Source organism: Schistocerca americana, chromosome 5, assembly GCF_021461395.2.
Source record: "Schistocerca americana isolate TAMUIC-IGC-003095 chromosome 5, iqSchAmer2.1, whole genome shotgun sequence".
In the NCBI taxonomy this organism is placed as follows: domain Eukaryota; kingdom Metazoa; phylum Arthropoda; class Insecta; order Orthoptera; family Acrididae; genus Schistocerca; species Schistocerca americana.
This window is the reverse complement of record NC_060123.1, coordinates 416,319,556-416,337,067: the sequence shown is the minus strand read 5'-3', so window position 1 is coordinate 416,337,067 and position 17,512 is coordinate 416,319,556. Positions and strand designations below refer to the sequence as shown.

At 42.7% G+C, this 17,512-nt stretch overlaps 1 protein-coding gene across 1 annotated transcript in view; it reads right to left on the bottom strand.

Moving 5' to 3' along the window:
* Window positions 1-2,924: 2,924 nt before the first annotated feature.
* The window catches only part of LOC124615771 (lysosomal acid glucosylceramidase-like), a 240,052-nt gene continuing 225,464 nt past the window's right edge, over window positions 2,925-17,512 (bottom strand). Inside the window, exon 11 of the mRNA XM_047143870.1 lies at window positions 2,925-4,509. Within this exon, the coding sequence (XP_046999826.1) occupies window positions 4,410-4,509 (100 nt within the window). The 3' untranslated portion in view covers window positions 2,925-4,409. The remainder of the gene's footprint in view (window positions 4,510-17,512) is intronic.

The following is a 17,512-nucleotide window of genomic DNA, read 5'->3' as shown; positions in this document are numbered from 1 at the left end:
ATGAAATGTTTACCAAGTGTTATAATATGCTACTAGCATTTGACGAAGTAATAAAGGTGAATACTTCTTGTGAGAAAATTTGAGTGATCTAGAGTAGGATAAATCAGATGGTGAGTAGGCTGAAGTCTGTCATGGGGTAGTGGAATCGGAAATTAATGAAAATGTTTTTGTTCAGTAAAAAAAGGTTACGTGTATGTTGGACATAAGACCTGTTGTTACACAAGAGGTTTCTGATGATTGTATTTATATGAGCATTTATACAAGGGTGTATGAAGAAAGGTTACATGGGGGAAATAAGCAGTTCTTAGTATGGCAAGAAAAGTTGCACCTGAAGATTGAGGCAGATGAAGAGGGATGGTGCCAGTTGCAAAGTGGCAAGAATTCAAATGTCTTCATAAGGGAAATATTTGTGTGATTTGATAAAAAAAAAGGAAGAAAGTGATGAGTGTAAGAAGAGTGTAAGCAGTGAGCTGGTACTTTGGGCATTTTCTGAAAAAAACAGAAAATTTATCTATTTAAATAAAACGTTTATAAATTGTGAAGATTGTGGATGTAATTTGAATTCTGAGATGATTCATCAGGAACATGCATTTGTTTGAAGTTTGTCTGTGTCCTTTGCCCTGTGCTTTAATATATTTCACTTGTCAGCTGCTGAAGTGGGCACATGATAAACCAAGAATGGTTTCAGTAGCCTGACCACTGGGACCCCATGGTCACAGTTGCAGGCACTGTTGATCTGGGTCATTTGTTTGAGATTTGTCAGGATATGGTTTTACTGACAAGGAGTAGAATGCACTGGTAGCTGTACTTCAGTGCAAGAGAGGTGGTCTTGCCAATGCTAAAATGGAGATGCGACTCATGGAGAAGGTCCATGCGGTGGAAGCAACTGGAAGAGTGCAGTTAGGGCATAGAATTGAAAATAGGCAGTTCTGTTTAAATTGACTTATTGATGCACAGAGAGACCAATTACTGAAATTTATATACATGTTTATAATGTAGACATCACTTATAGATTTGATGTATAATTGCTTATATATCTCTCATTTTAATGCCGAGTTGTACACCACATGAAGTCCTATTCATCTATTGGTACAGGTTTGTTAGAATTCACATTTTAAAAAAATGAATTTAATGACAATTTCAAATGAAAGGCATCAGCCTTACTGCAGTGGATACACCGGTTTCTGTCAGATCACTGAAATTAAGCACTGCTGGGCATGGCTGGCACTTGGACGGGTGACCATCCGGCCACCATGTGCTGTTGCCATTTTTCGGGGTGCACTCAGCTTCATGATGCCAATTGAGGAGCTACTCGACTGAACAGTAGCGGCTCAGGTCAAAGAAAACCATCATAATGTCCAGGAGAGCAGTGTACTGACTACGTGCCCTTCCAATCCACATCCTCAGCTGGGGATGACACGGTGGCCAGATAGTCCCGGTGGGACACTTCTGCCCTGAAGTCAGAGTGCTTTTTTTATGAATGAAAGGATATTTTAAATTTTATGATAAATAATTTTAATGAATATGATTTAAAGTTAAATGTAAATGACTGATTGCAACCAAATCTTGTTGGCCAAGATGGAGTTTTGTCAAAAGTAGTGGTCACATGACTTGCAGAGCTCGGAGCATGCAGAGGTGTTTTCTGGGTCTTTTGCTGGTGGACGCAGATCTGGTAATGTCGTATAGGCATCAAAGTGCCGCTTGGGTATGTGAGCTGAGTATGGAATTTTGGAAGTATCTTTTGACATTAGAGCTGTAATAAGTATTTGAGTGCTTCTGAAATACCAATAGCTGGATGTCTTTTGAGCACCATCTAATGTCTGTTTTCAATTTGAATATACATAATTTGTCAGCAAACTGCTTTCCATGCACTGGTAGACATGTGGTGAATGCAGTTTGTACTAGAACTAATAATGTATTGATGAATCTTTGAATGTGAACTGTTGTCATTAAATCAAGTGTTTTCATAAGTGTTAATGTGTGTTTCATAATTCACTGACTGTGATTCATTGGCCACTTATAATGTACACATAAGAGCACATTTATCCCTTCAACTTTCACACTCCTAATCTAGCCTTGGCATGTGCAACTTTTCACTGCTCTTATTTATCTCATTTCAGCTGGCTGTATTTTCCTCTTATTCCTCTTTGTGAAAATTCAAGATTCAGTACCGTACCATTGTTTCCTTTGTAACTATGTTGTGTAAGGTTCTGTTAATAGTGCCACATATATAATGAAACTGGGGAAATTTGTTGTCTATATCTCTATTATGCTAGTAATTTAACTTAGTTTCTTTAAAAGTTAAAACTGACAACTTGCTCAGTTTTTTCTGTTATTGACATCAATTTTTTATCTGACTCCTTTAAATGTTACTACCTTTATTTTATTAATTGTGATTTCCATATCGTATTCCTAGCCCAGCAGGTGCAACTTATGTAGGGCACATGATAATTTCTTTTACTATGTAAGTTGGGAATCTGCAAAGACATCAGTCAGCCAGCAAGATGCCTTGGTGTCATGTGCACCATATATATCACTGGCATCCTATCATCTACAAAACTGTTCTTGATTTTGAGACTAATTATAATACGAATATGGACAGGGTGAAAGTCATCAATGCTCTCTATGGGCCTGCTGTTTTTCTTGGTGGCTGAATGGACTTTGCAATGACAAAGTTTTCACTAGCAGCAGGCCAACCGTAGCATATTGATTCTGCCCTATGATCTCCACTTGATGTTATTGCCTGCAGGACATTTAGGATCAGTCAATCATGGGCTATAACCAGGAGCATCACAAAGAATCTGCATATATATTACATTAATTATAACTGATTAGTGGGATTTCATACAATGCATCAGCAATGTATCGTGGTGTCCTACCCTATAATATTGCTGCTCAGGTTACAATATAAATTAAAACAGATATATCAGTCAGCCAAATTTTTTATTGATGTCACAATGTGTTGCAAGGGTTTGGAAATTCATACTTGAGTGAATACATGAGTTTACATGCTTATTACTGCTGAAGGTAGCCAGTAGACTGTTTTTCATTCTACTTTGTTATAGAATAATTATATCACATATTATTCAGAATATGTTACCCAATATTACAATAATAATAATACCAAGTAATCCATGCTGTCTACCTCAGTCCATTATCATATACCAACATACGCATAAGAAATAAATTTTCCAGGCTTTGAGCAGTTAAAGGGCCTGTAATTCAAAGAGTACTTTATATCCATTCTAAGGTGCAGGTAGCATGTGAAAAAAAAATTCTTGTTGTTATTTTATCTTCATTCGGAACATTGTTTTGAAGCAGCTCCCCTTCCAGTCTGTCCCTTGCAAGTATCTTCATTTCTGCATAACGACTGCCTTATACATTAATTTGAACCTGTTAACTATTCTCAGGCATTGGTCTGTCTCTGCGAATTTCACCATTTCCAACTTAACTATCTCTTGTTGTTTCAGGATATCCTTATTTTAGTTACTCTGTGCAATAATGTTCTTTTCATCTTAATTTGATGCAGTAACTCTTTATTAGCTACAAAACGTACTCATCTAATCTTCAGCATTCTTTTGTAACCCCAAATTTCAAAAGCTTCTGTTTTTCTCTTAACTCTGCTGTTCATTGTCTGTGTTTCACTTCCATAGAAGGTCACACTTCAGACACATGCTTTCAGAAAACACTTTCTAATTCTTAGTTTACACTCTGTGTTAGTAAACTTCTTCTTTCTTGAAACACTTTTCTTTTTATACAAAATCCTCTTTACTTTTACCATCATCAGTTATTTTGCTGTATGAATAACAAAACTCACAAAAGAATATCGACAACATTGCATGTGCATCAAATCAAAGGCACAACTAACACTTCTTTGTTAACATGCAGCATGAAACCATACATAATAATAGATAACATGTAAACTTATATATTGTGTAAATAATCTTTATTACATGAAAATGTTTGATGTTACATGTGTATGTCTACATGCAGTGACTTTATCTCATTTCATAGACTACATGCAGTCCACTAACTTAGATTTCAAAGGAGGCTACTGTATTAGCACAATAATAGATGACGGTTGATTTGAAACTAAAGCTTTACAAATTGTACAGTTCACCAGGAATACTACTACAAACACTGACAAAGAATACTGTACTGTTCATTTGGAAACTTACTTACTGTTTTAGCTATCTGAGGGTAAAAAAGTAAAAACATCACTATTTTGTTAATGTGTTTGTACTTGTTGTAACAAAATAGGTTTTTTAATCATTACTTGTGTTCTTTATTGTGTAAGGAAAAAATAGATTTAACATTTTTATACAGATCTTAAGCTTCCATATCCTTAAACAATTTTAGTCATCATTCTCACAAATTCCAGGCACTATTAAAAATGCCACACATGTACATTACCAGTACATTAGTGTGTTGAAAGATCTCTTGGGAACTGAAATAGTAATGTAGCCACGATCCGGGTCTGCAATTGTTACCTTTGTATTATTATCTCTCCTACAACACAGAAATATCAGCAGTCAGATCAATGAAAGAAAAAGAAAACCTTATTATAATCTTACCAGTAGTGTACTTTATCAAGTGCAAAGTTTGATAAAAATTGGTGAAATAGATGATCATTATAACATTTCAACATTGGTAATTATCAGAATTAAGTCTTTAATACCTTTCAAATATGTGTAAATTTTGCCTTAAGTTAGGATGTGTACCGGTAATATTTATAGGTAATAGTTGTTTACCAGTAACTGAAAGCAAGGCTTGTTATTGACAGATTATGTAACAGGCATGAAACTTAACTCAAAAGACAGGAGCAAAACATGTGGGATCCCACACAGTTTGGCTATGGGTCAGCTGTTACTTTTAACGCACATAGATTATATTCAATGTCTTTAAAGAATGGTTCAAAGACTGCAGTATTTGCTAATGACACAAGCATACTAATCAAGGCTCAAAACCCGGCTCTATCAGACAAAGCTCATACAATAGCTGAACAGGATGCAATTGGATCATAGCAAACAGTTTAAGTCTTGACTTCAGAAAGACTTGTTATGCAAATTCATACACGTAGAATGACTTATCAGCACTAGAAGTTGTCATTAAATGGTTCAAATGGCTCTGAGCACTGTGGGACTTAACTTCTGAGGTCACCAGTCCCTTAGAACTTAGAACTACGTAAACCTAACTAACCTAAGGATGTCACATACATCCATGCCTGAGGCAGGATTCGAACCTGCGACCGTAGCAGTCGCGCGGTTCCAGACTGTAGTGCCTAGAACCACTCGGCCAGCCCAGCAGGCGAGTTGTCATTAACAGTCATACCATAAATGAAGCACCCTGTATAAAATCCCTAGGAGTACAGCTGGAATGTAAGTTGAAATAGAGTCAACACACAGGTATATTGACAAAGAAGCTCCATCCAGTGCACTTTGTTCTTAGGAGTATCTCTCTTTGTATGACTTAAAGACAACAATGTTGGCTTATCATGTATTGCCTAATGGATGTATTTTCTGGGACAGTGGACATAAAATATATAAAGCATTTATTTATTCATCAGAAATGAGCAGAAAGCATATTGTGTAAAATACATAACCACTCTGGTTGTAGAGTTCCTTTTAAGGCTCCTGGAATCCTTACACTCAGTTACCAGCGGATTTATTTATTCATAGTTTTTGTTACTGACAATAAAAGTAAATTTCTGGTGACCCAAATAAAGGCATAAAAATTATTTTCATGTAAATATTGTGTCGTTGTGCAGAGTTCAGAGTGGAATTAAGTACTCTAACACAAAGGAATTTGACAAACTGTCATCTAAAGTAAAACATGAAACTGACAATCTCAACCATTTCAGAAGGAAATAAAAAGATATCTCATTAGCTACTCTTTCTATAAATTATCTGAGTATTAGTTCTGGGATGGAAAAGTCCTGTTTCTTTAAATACCAAGTAGCAGCATTCACTGTGAATTTGCATAAGTAGTAATGTATTGTAAACTAAGTAAAGCTGTAAATAACTATTTTCTTTGAAACATGCAAGTGGAATCAAGAAAATATTAAGCTAGCACTAGGACACAAACAACAACTCAACTGTTTAAACATAACTGAGTCAGCAGCAACTTTTTCCAAGTAGCAGCTTTCTTTCTAATTTATGGTCTAAAATTTAATAGATATAAGCATGAATAGTCTTAAGCGATGTAGTAAAAGCTTATGGTTAATATGGTGTGGAGATTATGTTTCAGTGGTTTGCTTGTCTTTTGTGAATAGATATCTTGACTTGTTCCAAACCTCTGAAGATTCTCATTCTTGATGGGATCTAAGTTACAGCATGGCTGAGCTGTAGGTTGTAGCTGTAGACTAACATGTGATGACAAACTTCTATTTGTATGAGTTATATGGAACAGAAAGTGGATTAACACTTACATCCTTGCCTTGCTGGTGGACAATTCATCAAATTTTTGTATGAACATTTTTCAAGTGTGTGCTTCACTCACAAAGTTTTCTATTTTTCTTTTGTGTTCCCTATGGCCGCTGACATCAAATATGGTGAACTTTATTTTGCAAACAAGTAATTTGTAATTATCCACAACCACACATGGACACTATTTCAAACTTAGAACATATGAGTTGTTTTTGGTGTCCATCCCCCCCACCTTTTGTGTGAGACCTTGGTTCTGACACAAGATGGCAACCACAGAGGAATTGCAAGAGATATTAGAAGAGCTGATGCATGCAAACAGAGGCTGGAGAGTGAGCTACAGGCATGTCATGCACACATGGACTCTGCTCACCAAGTGCCAGCTAAAGAAAACTTTGTACAAGCAAAGTGACACCACACCAACATCTCATACTGTTACTGGAATGGTGACAAGCACAGGAGAGGTATTGGTTAAACCATTGTCCTTTTGACCCTGTGACCCATTCATGTGGTTCAGACATGTGAAATCAGTTTTCTTGAGTAACAATGTCATTAATGACCTCGCCAAAGTATAAAATGTTGTTAGTCAGCTTGAGAAAAATTACATAGATGAAATGCAGTACATAATCAGTGCCCCACTAACACAGTGTTTATACAAATGGTTGAAGGAGGAATTAATCTGACAACTTTCATCACTGCAAGAGCAACGGCTTCATAAGTTGCTACAGCAAGAGGATTGTAGTGACAGAAGGCCATTTTAGTTCCCTCACCGGCTGCAGAGAACAGCACTGTCTGATATAGTTTTAGACTCATTGCTGTGTACTACCTGGGTGCACAGCCTCCCAGCTGAAGTGCAAGCTATCATTTCCACACAGATAGAAATGCAGCTGGATGCTGTTGTGGACCTGACCAACTTGGTACATGACATGCAGGCAACATTTCCTTATACTGCAGCTGTGGCAGCCTACGATGCCATAGCCCTGACTTCTGCGTTCACACTGTGGTGACACATGCTTCCAGTGCCCCTGTGGGCACCAACCTGCACCATCTGCTCCATAGTCTGGCTGCCCAGATGGCACCACTAACAATGCAGGTCAACCAGTTGGTGCACTCACAGCAAGACAGTAGCAGGAACTGTAGTAGCAGCATATCCAGCTGCTGGCGATCTGACTCATGCAAATGGCAATGCAGAACTACCCCTTCTAGCAGTAGTCTGGCAATGATGGAACAGCAGCTGGTAGCACACCTGCTTCAGCAATTACGTGGTGAAGTGTCAGCCACCATGTGCGAGCACAAACTTTAGCTGCAATGGGGCTTAGATGCACCCTGCTGTAGTGTGATATCTAAGCATCTCTTCATAATGGAAGGGGTTGCAGCATGAAATTTCTAATCTACAAAAGTTCTGACTTGTCAACATTCTCACAAATTATGCTGAGGTATCACAGGACTGCTAAGGTGCCGTCACTTATGGCAGCTAAAAATCCCACCACAATCATGTACAGCACACACCACTGAGAACTGTACCTCAGGCTGTGCTACACATTCATGTGGATATTCACTGTAGCTGATGTCAATGTGTCAACACTGAATGCAGATTTCCTTGGCCACTACAAGATGCTAGACGACTTCACAAACTCTGGCATCAACACCACTGTGTTCTTCATGGCCATTCATTTTGTACAACTAGGGCTTCTTGTGTAGCTCATGGCCATGCATTTTGTGTGGCCAGGCCTTTGGAAAGACTGCCATCAGTAGGCACACACTTACACTGCCTAACAGTGCGCCAAAGCTGGGAGGCACAGTCATGCACCCACCAGCACCTTTCCTAATGTAACATTCCATTTTTAATGTGGACATTGTGGGCCTGCTTTCGTTGTCCAAGACAAATGTTACTTGCTGACAGTGGTGGATTGCTTCACTTGTATGCCATATACAATACCCACAGCTGACTGCCAAGACCAGGATGGCAGCTTTGCCTGTCCCAGCCATGTGACAACAGCCTGCACTCGCGATTTTGACTGTGTACTATTCATACACATCACCTGACTGTGTGACACTCACGTACACAGGACTACCAGCAATCATCTGGCATCTAATAGCATGATCTATCAGTTCTATAGGACACTGAAAGCATCCCTAACTTGCTGCAACACTGGACTGAAGCACTCCTGCTGATACTATTTAGCCTGCAAGTGACATTGAAAGAAGACATTGGAGCTTCATCTGCTGACCTTGTCTATGGCTAACCACTGGCCATTACAGTTGGATAAACCATTGACTATCTTACACACAAATAAATTAAGGTTGTTGAGTGTGAAAATAAATTGTCAATGGCCATTGCACTATATCCTGTAGTCCTGGTTGGTCACCTTACCATTACAAATAATCCTTAGCTTCACATAAAAAAGCTCTGGGTGTCCTCAGTCAGTACTATATGATATAAAAAAAATATTAATGTCTCTACAAAATATTATCCTCTAGTTAAGACTGTCTACCTCTATTAGCTCTGTCTTTACCTTTATCTGCTACAGTGCCAGAATAAAAATTATTACACCCTTTCAGAGGTTTTCAGTTCACTCAAAATTTATTGTTGCAACAGTGTCTATAGTGTACATGAAATGATTAAATTTACAGATCAATAGCATAAGCAGTTCTGAAGTACCAGGTATCGACCCATGCTGAAATACTCGTATTACTTTGTGGTGCAGCCTCCACAGGCAGCAATTCAGGAACTGACTCTGGCATCCAGTCAATCATACAGAAGGCAAACACTGTCCTGGGGTACAGTATGCCACGCCCCCTCTACCTGTTCATGTAGTTTTGCATGGATCGTTGGTTGATGAATTGCTTGAGTCCCATCTTGTTCCATCATATGCCACACATGCTTATTTGGAGATAAGTCCACAGATTGTGCTAACCTGAGAAGTCGCTGCAAATTTTGCAGAGCATGTTGAGTTTCACAGGCAGTGTGTGGGCAAGCATTGTACTGTTGGAATAATACATCACCTTAGTATTGCAAGAATGCCAAAAGAAAAGGTCTAACACCATTCTGCACATACTGTGAGCTGGTTAGCATCTCCTCGAGAAACATCAGAGGTGAATGAAAGCTGTAGCTTATCACACCCCAGATGAGCCAGTGTTTCTTGGACAAATGCACTCTATGAGACAGTGCTCACCATGTCTATATCATATATGCAAATGACCATCACTGGCATACAACCAAAATCTGCTTTCATTGCTGAAGACCACATCAGGCTATTCAATTTTCGAAGTTATCCTCTGATGACACCATTCAAGCCATGCACATCAAAGCTGTGGAAGACAGGCTAGATATGAGTGTAACAGTAGTCCCACTGCTTATAACACATCTGGACTCAGAAGTCCTCTTCTACATCTACATCTACATTGATACTCCGCAAGCCACCCAACGGTGTGTGGCGGAGGGCACTTTACGTGCCACTGTCATTACCTCCCTTTCCTGTTCCAGTCGCGTATGGTTCGCGGGAAGAACGACTGTCTGAAAGCCTCCGTGCGCGCTCTAATCTCTCTAATTTTACATTCGTGATCTCCTCGGGAAGTATAAGTAGGGGGAAGCAATATATTCGATACCTCATCCAGAAACGCACCCTCTCGAAACCTGGCGAGCAAACTACACCGCGATGCAGAGCGCCTCTCTTGCAGAGTCTGCCACTTGAGTTTATTAAACATCTCCGTAACGCTATCACGGTTACCAAATAACCCAGTGACGAAACGCGCCGCTCTTCTTTGGATCTTCTCTATCTCCTCCGTCAACCCGACCTGGTACGGATCCCACACTGATGAGCAATACTCAAGTATAGGTCGAACGAGTGTTTTGTAAGCCACCTCCTTTGTTGATGGACTACATTTTCTAAGCACTCTCCCAATGAATCTCAACCTGGTACCCGCCTTACCAACAATTAGTTTTATATGATCATTCCACTTCAAATCGTTCCGTATGCATACTCCCAGATATTTTACAGAAGTAACTGCTACCAGTGTTTCTTATCTGTGCTGTGCTAGCTGTATGATCTGCCAATGCAGCTCTTACAATCCGACGATCCTGGCAGGCATGCCTAGAATCTCATCTGTGGGTGTAAGAATGTTCAAGTGTCCACTGATACCAGAATCTCTGTACAACTTGTGTGACAGTTCTCTGAAAGAAACATCCCACCACTCGGAAGGCAACAATCTGACTTCTTTCAAACTCACTCAGCTGGCCGTAGAAAGCACAAGTTCACCTCCAGGGCATGTTTGCTTGCTTGTTTCACACTTCTGCGCCACAATGGGCCTTCTGGCTGTGAGCAATCCCTATTAAAGGGTAGACACAGAGGTTCTCTGACAGCTATACCATTATACCAACTGTTGGTGGACGACATTGAAACCTGTGTCAGTACATCTACTACCCAAGTTACATGCACTGTCATTGGATCAAAATTAACATCTTCTTTCCAGGTGTATTATTTCTTTTTTTCCAGCAGTGTATATACAATGTAGGATATGTCATGCTGGGGGCTACAAACTCTTAGTACTAGTACACTATACTAACTGTTGGTGGACAACATTGAAACCTCTGTCAGTACATCTACTATCTCCAAGTTACATGCACTGTCACTGGATCAAAATCAACATCATCTTTCCAGGTGTATTAATTTTTTTCCAGCAGTGTATATAGAATGTAAGATATTTCATGCTGGGGACCTACAAATTCTTAGTACTAGTATCTTATTTATTCCCTCACATACTACTTTGACATATTCCCTCACACACTACTTTGACATGAAATTCAAAGCACTATTCAAATCAATATCAATTTGTTATAACCTTTAATCACCAATAATTGCGTGGATATTCAAACACACTCACTTAGAAACATTAGCTGGTTACATGATAACAACTCAGTATCTCTTATTCGACTTCCATGCCATGACATGCGGCCAGCGCCATTCATAGCTAGGTGGCGCTCCTGCGCTCAGCCGAGTAACGGAGTGCCTCTATCACCGTTTGCGCATACTGCCGTGGCGGAACTGTTGAATGTCGTGGCACTGTCACAACACTTTTCCCCCCTTGAAAAAAAAAACACTCACTTCCTTGGAGACATGGACAGTGTGGAGACATCCATGGCCTCTTGTGAGGCCCCGAGAAGATCCCGTGGAGAGACACGAGAGTATGGTCGAAAATGTCCAGGACGGAAGCTCGTGCGTGGAACGTGCCTCCTGGACGAGATGACGGGTGAAAACTCCGGAGCAGCATCCATAGGTGTCATGGACCTGGGGGTGTGCTCCAGCGAGATGGGACCTGGAGAAGGTGGCATTGCGACTGGGGCCGGTCCGGCATACTCCGAAGCGGTAGCGACGTCGGCTGCATCAACACGTATGGTAGATTGGCAGCAGCGACAGGACTGGCTTCTCGGGCTGGTGGAGGCGAAGGAAGGGGCGGTGGCACCGGCGTGGCCACCACTCGTGGGAGCATCTGGTCGTAATGGAACAACCATGCCATCATCTGTACGTATTTCACAAAGCTGGCGGCCGCGAAGAGCCTTGACCACCCCTGGAATCCATTTAGGGCGAGATCCATACCCATGTGCCCACCGAGTATTTTCCTGCACTAGGGGACACAGCACAAGGCCTGACAGGGTGAAGCAGGTGCAGTAGAGTGCGCAGTTGGCGGCCATGCAAGAGTTCAGCAGGGCTGCAATCACCCAGAGGCGTGAAGCGATAAGAACTCAGAAATTGCAGCAGAGCGTCATCTGTGGAAAAATCACTAAGGAATTTTTCCATCTGGCTTTTGAAAGTGCAGACAAGGCGCTCGACCTCCCCATTTGACTGCGAATGGAAGGGCGGTGCTGTAACATGATGAATCCCTTGTCCAGTACAAAAATCATGGAAGACCTGCGAAGAGAACTGAGGGCCATTGTCCGTGATGATCATGGATGGAAGGCCTTCTAGCACAAAGATTTTCGACAAAGCCAGCATCGTCGCCGCAGTGGTGGGTGATGGACATCGAACAACAAACGGAAACTTCTAGAAGGCGTCAATCAACAGTAGCCAATAAGTACCGAGGAAGGGGCCGGCAAAGTCAGCGTGCACCCGTTCCCATGGCTGCGCCGGGTCAGGCCATGGAGAGGGCATTGTACGAGGTGCAGCCAGTTGTTGAGCACACTGACCACATGCAGCAACCATGTGGGTGATGTCCGAATCAATACTGGGCCAATAAACGTGCCTGCGGGCCAGGGACTTAGTCCGAGAAATCCCCCAATGGCCTTCATGCAACAGTTTGAGAACATCTTTGCGAAGAGAGGCTGGCACCATGACCCGTGGAGATGCACCATCCGTGGCCAGAAGAACAACACCATCACGAACAGACAGACGAAGGCGCAAGGCATGGTAGTTGCGAAGGGGATCCAATGGCCGGCCCTTGGTCCTGTCCGGCCAACCCCGATGAACAAAATCGATCACCTGACGTAGGACCGGGTCCCGCGCAGTAGCCGACGCGACCTGTGAACCTGTAAGTGGAAAACCCTCGACCGCACGATGTTCTTCCTCATCAATGTGGAAACAGAGTAGTTCATCAGGATCGAAAACTGGGTTGGGGCCCATCGGCAATCGTGACAATGCGTCAGCATTGGTGTGCTGGGCTGTGGGGCGATAGTGAATCCCACGGTGAAAACGAGACAAGTATAAGGCCCAACGTTGCAGGCAGTGAGCTGCCTTATCCGGAAGCAACGCTGATGGGCTGAACAGAGAGACCAGCGGCTTGTGGTCGGTGATGAGGTTAAACTTAGAACCATACAAAAAAACGCTGAACCTTTTTAGAGCATAAATGATAGCGAGCGCCTCCTTTTCGATTTGAGAGTAACGCCGTTGCGCATCATTGAGGGCTTGGAAGCATAGGGGATGGGTCGTTCCGACCCATCCTCATACCGGTGGGCAAGAACAGCCCCTAGGCCATACTGTGATGCGTCAGTCACCAGAACCAAGTGCTGACCCGGACGGAATGTGGCAAGACAAGGCGCCAACTGCAAATGAGCCTTCAGGTGGACAAGAGCCTGCTCACACTCGTCGGACTAACAGAAAGGGACGTTTTTGCATAACAGCTGATGCAGAGGATGAGCTACCACTGCCGCAGATGGAATGAATTTGTGATAATAAGCAATCTTGCCTAGAAACACCTGAAGTTCTTCGACCGTAGACAGCCGGGGTAGAGCGGTAATGACCGCAACATGCTGACATAGAGGATGTATACCCTCACGGGACAAATGGAAACCAAGATACACAATGGAGGATTGGAAGAACTGTGACTTGTCCAGATTGCACTTCAACCCAGCCGAACGCAAAACCCGAAACAGTGAATGCAAATTGCAAAGGTGCTCCTCAGTGGAGGCCCCCGTGACAACAATGTCATCCAGATAGTTTATGCAGCTGGGAACGGATGCCGTGAGCTGTTCCAAAAACTGCTGAAAAATGGCCGGCACGCTAGCAACGCCAAATGGTAACCGCTGGTACTGATACAACCCACAAGGAGTGTTGATGACGAGAAATTTCTTGGAAGAAGCATCCAACGGCAACTGATGGTACGCCTCCGATAAGTCAAGTCTGGAAAAGAACTGGCCCCCAGCGATCTAGGTAAATAACTCCTCAGGACAGGAAAGAGGATAAGTGTCAATGAGGCTCTGAGCGTTGATGGTGGCTTTAAAATCACCACACAATCGCAGACTCCCATTTGGTTTAGAAACCACCATGATTGGTGATGCCCGTTCACTGGAGGTAACAGGAAGGAGAATCCGTGAAGCTGTTAACCTGTCTATCTCAGCCTTGACAGGCGCACGCAACACCACCGGAATAGGGCATGCCTGGAAAAACTTAGGGTGAGCTGTAGGTTTAAGAGTAATGTGGGCTTCAAAATCCTTGGCATGACCCAGGCCAGCAGAGAACACGGACGAAAATTCAGAACACAGTCCCTCCAGCTGTTGATACAGAATATCCTCAGATATGAGGTGCACATCATCATCAATGGAGAACCCGAACAACTGGAGAGCATCATAACCGAACAGGTTTTCAGTGCCCGCATGATCCACCACATAAAACGTGAGGGGCCTAACAACAGACTTGTAGGCAGTGGAAGCATCAAACTGGCCAATGATAGGAATTTTCTGTTTATTATAAGTTCTCAGATTTCGCGTAACTGGAGACAAGGAAGGGGAGCCCAACTCCAAATACGTGCGAGAATTAATGAGAGTTACTGCAGAGCCAGTGTCCACTTGATGTGAATGTCTTTATCCAGAACACGAACAGTAACAAACAACTTATTTGTTTGAGAAAGCACACAGTTAACATCCATGTCCGATGCCTTGTCCTCATCGACAGGAACTTTGGGGGACTGACACACAGAAGCAATGTGGCCTTTTTTTCTACATGAATTACACGTGGCCCAATGTTTTGGACATCCGGCCCTGTCATGCTGTAGGAAACAACATGGACAAGAAGGAAGTGCGGAGCGAACCTGCTTCTGTGGTTGCTGTTTTCGCTGCGAGCGTTGCGGCCCAACGTGACATTGTTTACGCGAGTGAACTGCCGCCACATCTTCGTTCTCCTGTGAAACAGGCAAATTGTCCATGTCGAAAGTTGACTGTACAGCGTCTACATCACACCATGCATCTATTTGCACGCCAGCAGCGTGAGACACTTCAAAGGATTGAGCAATGCTTAGAACTTCCGACAACGATGGGTTTGGCAGTTGTAGGGCACGTTGCCGAACTTCTTTATCAGGAGCAAGCCGTAGAATAGCATCCCTAACCATTGAATCAGCATAAGACTCATGATGAGTGTCCATGACAAACTGACATTTCCTACTCAGACTGTGTAGTTCCGCCGCCCAAGCCCGGTAAGATTGATGGGGCTGTTTACAACACCGGTAGAACACCACGCGGGTGGCAAGGATGTGGTTGTTTTTGCAGTAATAGTTAGACAATAAGTCACACATTTCTTCGAAGGACAGGGAGGCAGGTTCCCGCAGAGGGGCTAACTGAGATAGCAGCTGATAGATCCATGGGGAAATCCAAGATAGAAATAACGACTTACACGTAGGAGCGTCGACAACGCCAAAAGCCAAGAAGTGTTGCGGCAAACGCTTCTCATAATCCTCCCAGTCTTCAGCGGCCTCATCGTAAGGAGGGAATGGGGGCAGAGAACAGGAAGACAGACGATGAGTAAGCGACGTCGACAACGCCTGAATAGCAGCCGTCAGTTGTGTTTGTTGTTCAATGAGCGCTTGCATAAGCTGTTACATGTCTGCCCCGTCACGAATACACAAATCCACAACGCAGTGGAAATATCCCATCCTCGTCCCAAAAAGTGTTATAACCTTTAATCACCAATAATTGTGTGGATATTCAAACACACTCACTTAGAAACAATAGCTGGTTACATGATAACAATTCAGTATCTCTCATTCGACTGCCGTGCCGTGACATGCGGCCAGCGCCGTTCATAGCTAGGTGGTGTCCCGCGCTCAGCCGAGTTGCGGAGTGCCTCTATCGCCGTTTGTGCGTACTGTCGTGGCAGCACTGTTAAATGTCGTGGCACTGTCACAACACAATTACATGAAGGGCCTGGGACTTAACTACTTTTTTTATGTATGAGATATGCTCAAAACTAATGGGTATTTTTTTTAAAACAATCTTATTTCTTCATCTACATGAATGTTACACTCCTCAAAATAGTTCCCATGAGATATCATACATGTATGTCAGAACTTTTTCAAATCCCTAAAGCACTTATAGAACTTGAGTGCCAGGCTAGCTTTTACCTCTCTCAGTGATGCATTTTTAACATGATCTGTGCTTGTAAATAAAAGCCATTAAATGTTTTCATTAATTTTGTGGAACAGAAAAGAGTCACTGGGACCATGTCTGGTGAATTCGAAGACTGAGACTTCATTACTTTTGACCCACTCCGAAATTTACTCATGCTGGGATTGTTAAAGACCTACTCTCCTGGTTCCTACAGTGGAAACACTATTTTTCCCAGTCTGTGCACTTTTTCTCCCACTAACCATATCAATCACTGTGATCCTGTCCCACTGCCCCCAAATCATTCCTGGGTTAAGTTTTCAGAACGTCTTAACCTTGAACCTTGCCTCACCATCATTCCCCAAATCTCTCAACATGGAAACCAACCTCAAATCCACAGAAAGGATCACAGTCCACCACCTAAAAACTGATGCTGACATTATAACCCTACCTGCCGACTAAAGCTCCACCAATGTGGTTATGGACCACTGAGATCACCTGTCAGAGAGACTCAGCAGGATTTTCAGCCCAGGTCTATTCCAGAACCTGCCCCATCAATTGATCTCTATCATTCCCCACTTTCCTACCTTCTAAATGCTTCCTGAGGCACATAAATTTAACCACCCATGACACTCCATTGTGGCCAGTTACTGCGACCCCACAGAGAGGATCTCTGACCTTGTGGACCATCACTTTCTGCCTATTACCCATAACCTATCCTCCTTTATAGAAGCACTAACCGTTTGCCCTACGTACAGTCCACAGTTCTTGTTCCTTTATGACCCAGCACTCTGTTTATCAGTGTTGATGCCATCTCCAGCTACACTAACATCCACAATGCCCATAGCCTTGCCACAATTGATCATCGCATTTCCCAGTGCCTATAACCTCCATCCTAGTCACAATGTCCAAATGCCTCCTCATCAACAATTACTTCTCCTTTGAAGGGATCCTCACAAACAAATCTGTGATACAGCAACCAGTTCAGGGGCCTGCTAGTGGAATCCTTCCAGGATCCCAAGATTGGTTCAGATTCACTGATCACACATTCATGACCTAGATCAAGGGTGGGGACACCCTAACCACGTTACTCAAGAACCCCAATACCTTGTCTGCCTTTGCTTCACCTGGTCCTCCTCAGTCCAACAAGCCACCTTCCTTGATGACAACCTCGAGGATGGCTGCATCAATACCTCCATCCACAACAAACTAACCTCCAGTAACACCCCCATTTTGACAGCTGTCAGCCTTTCCATACCAAGAAGTCCCATAGAGTGCAATC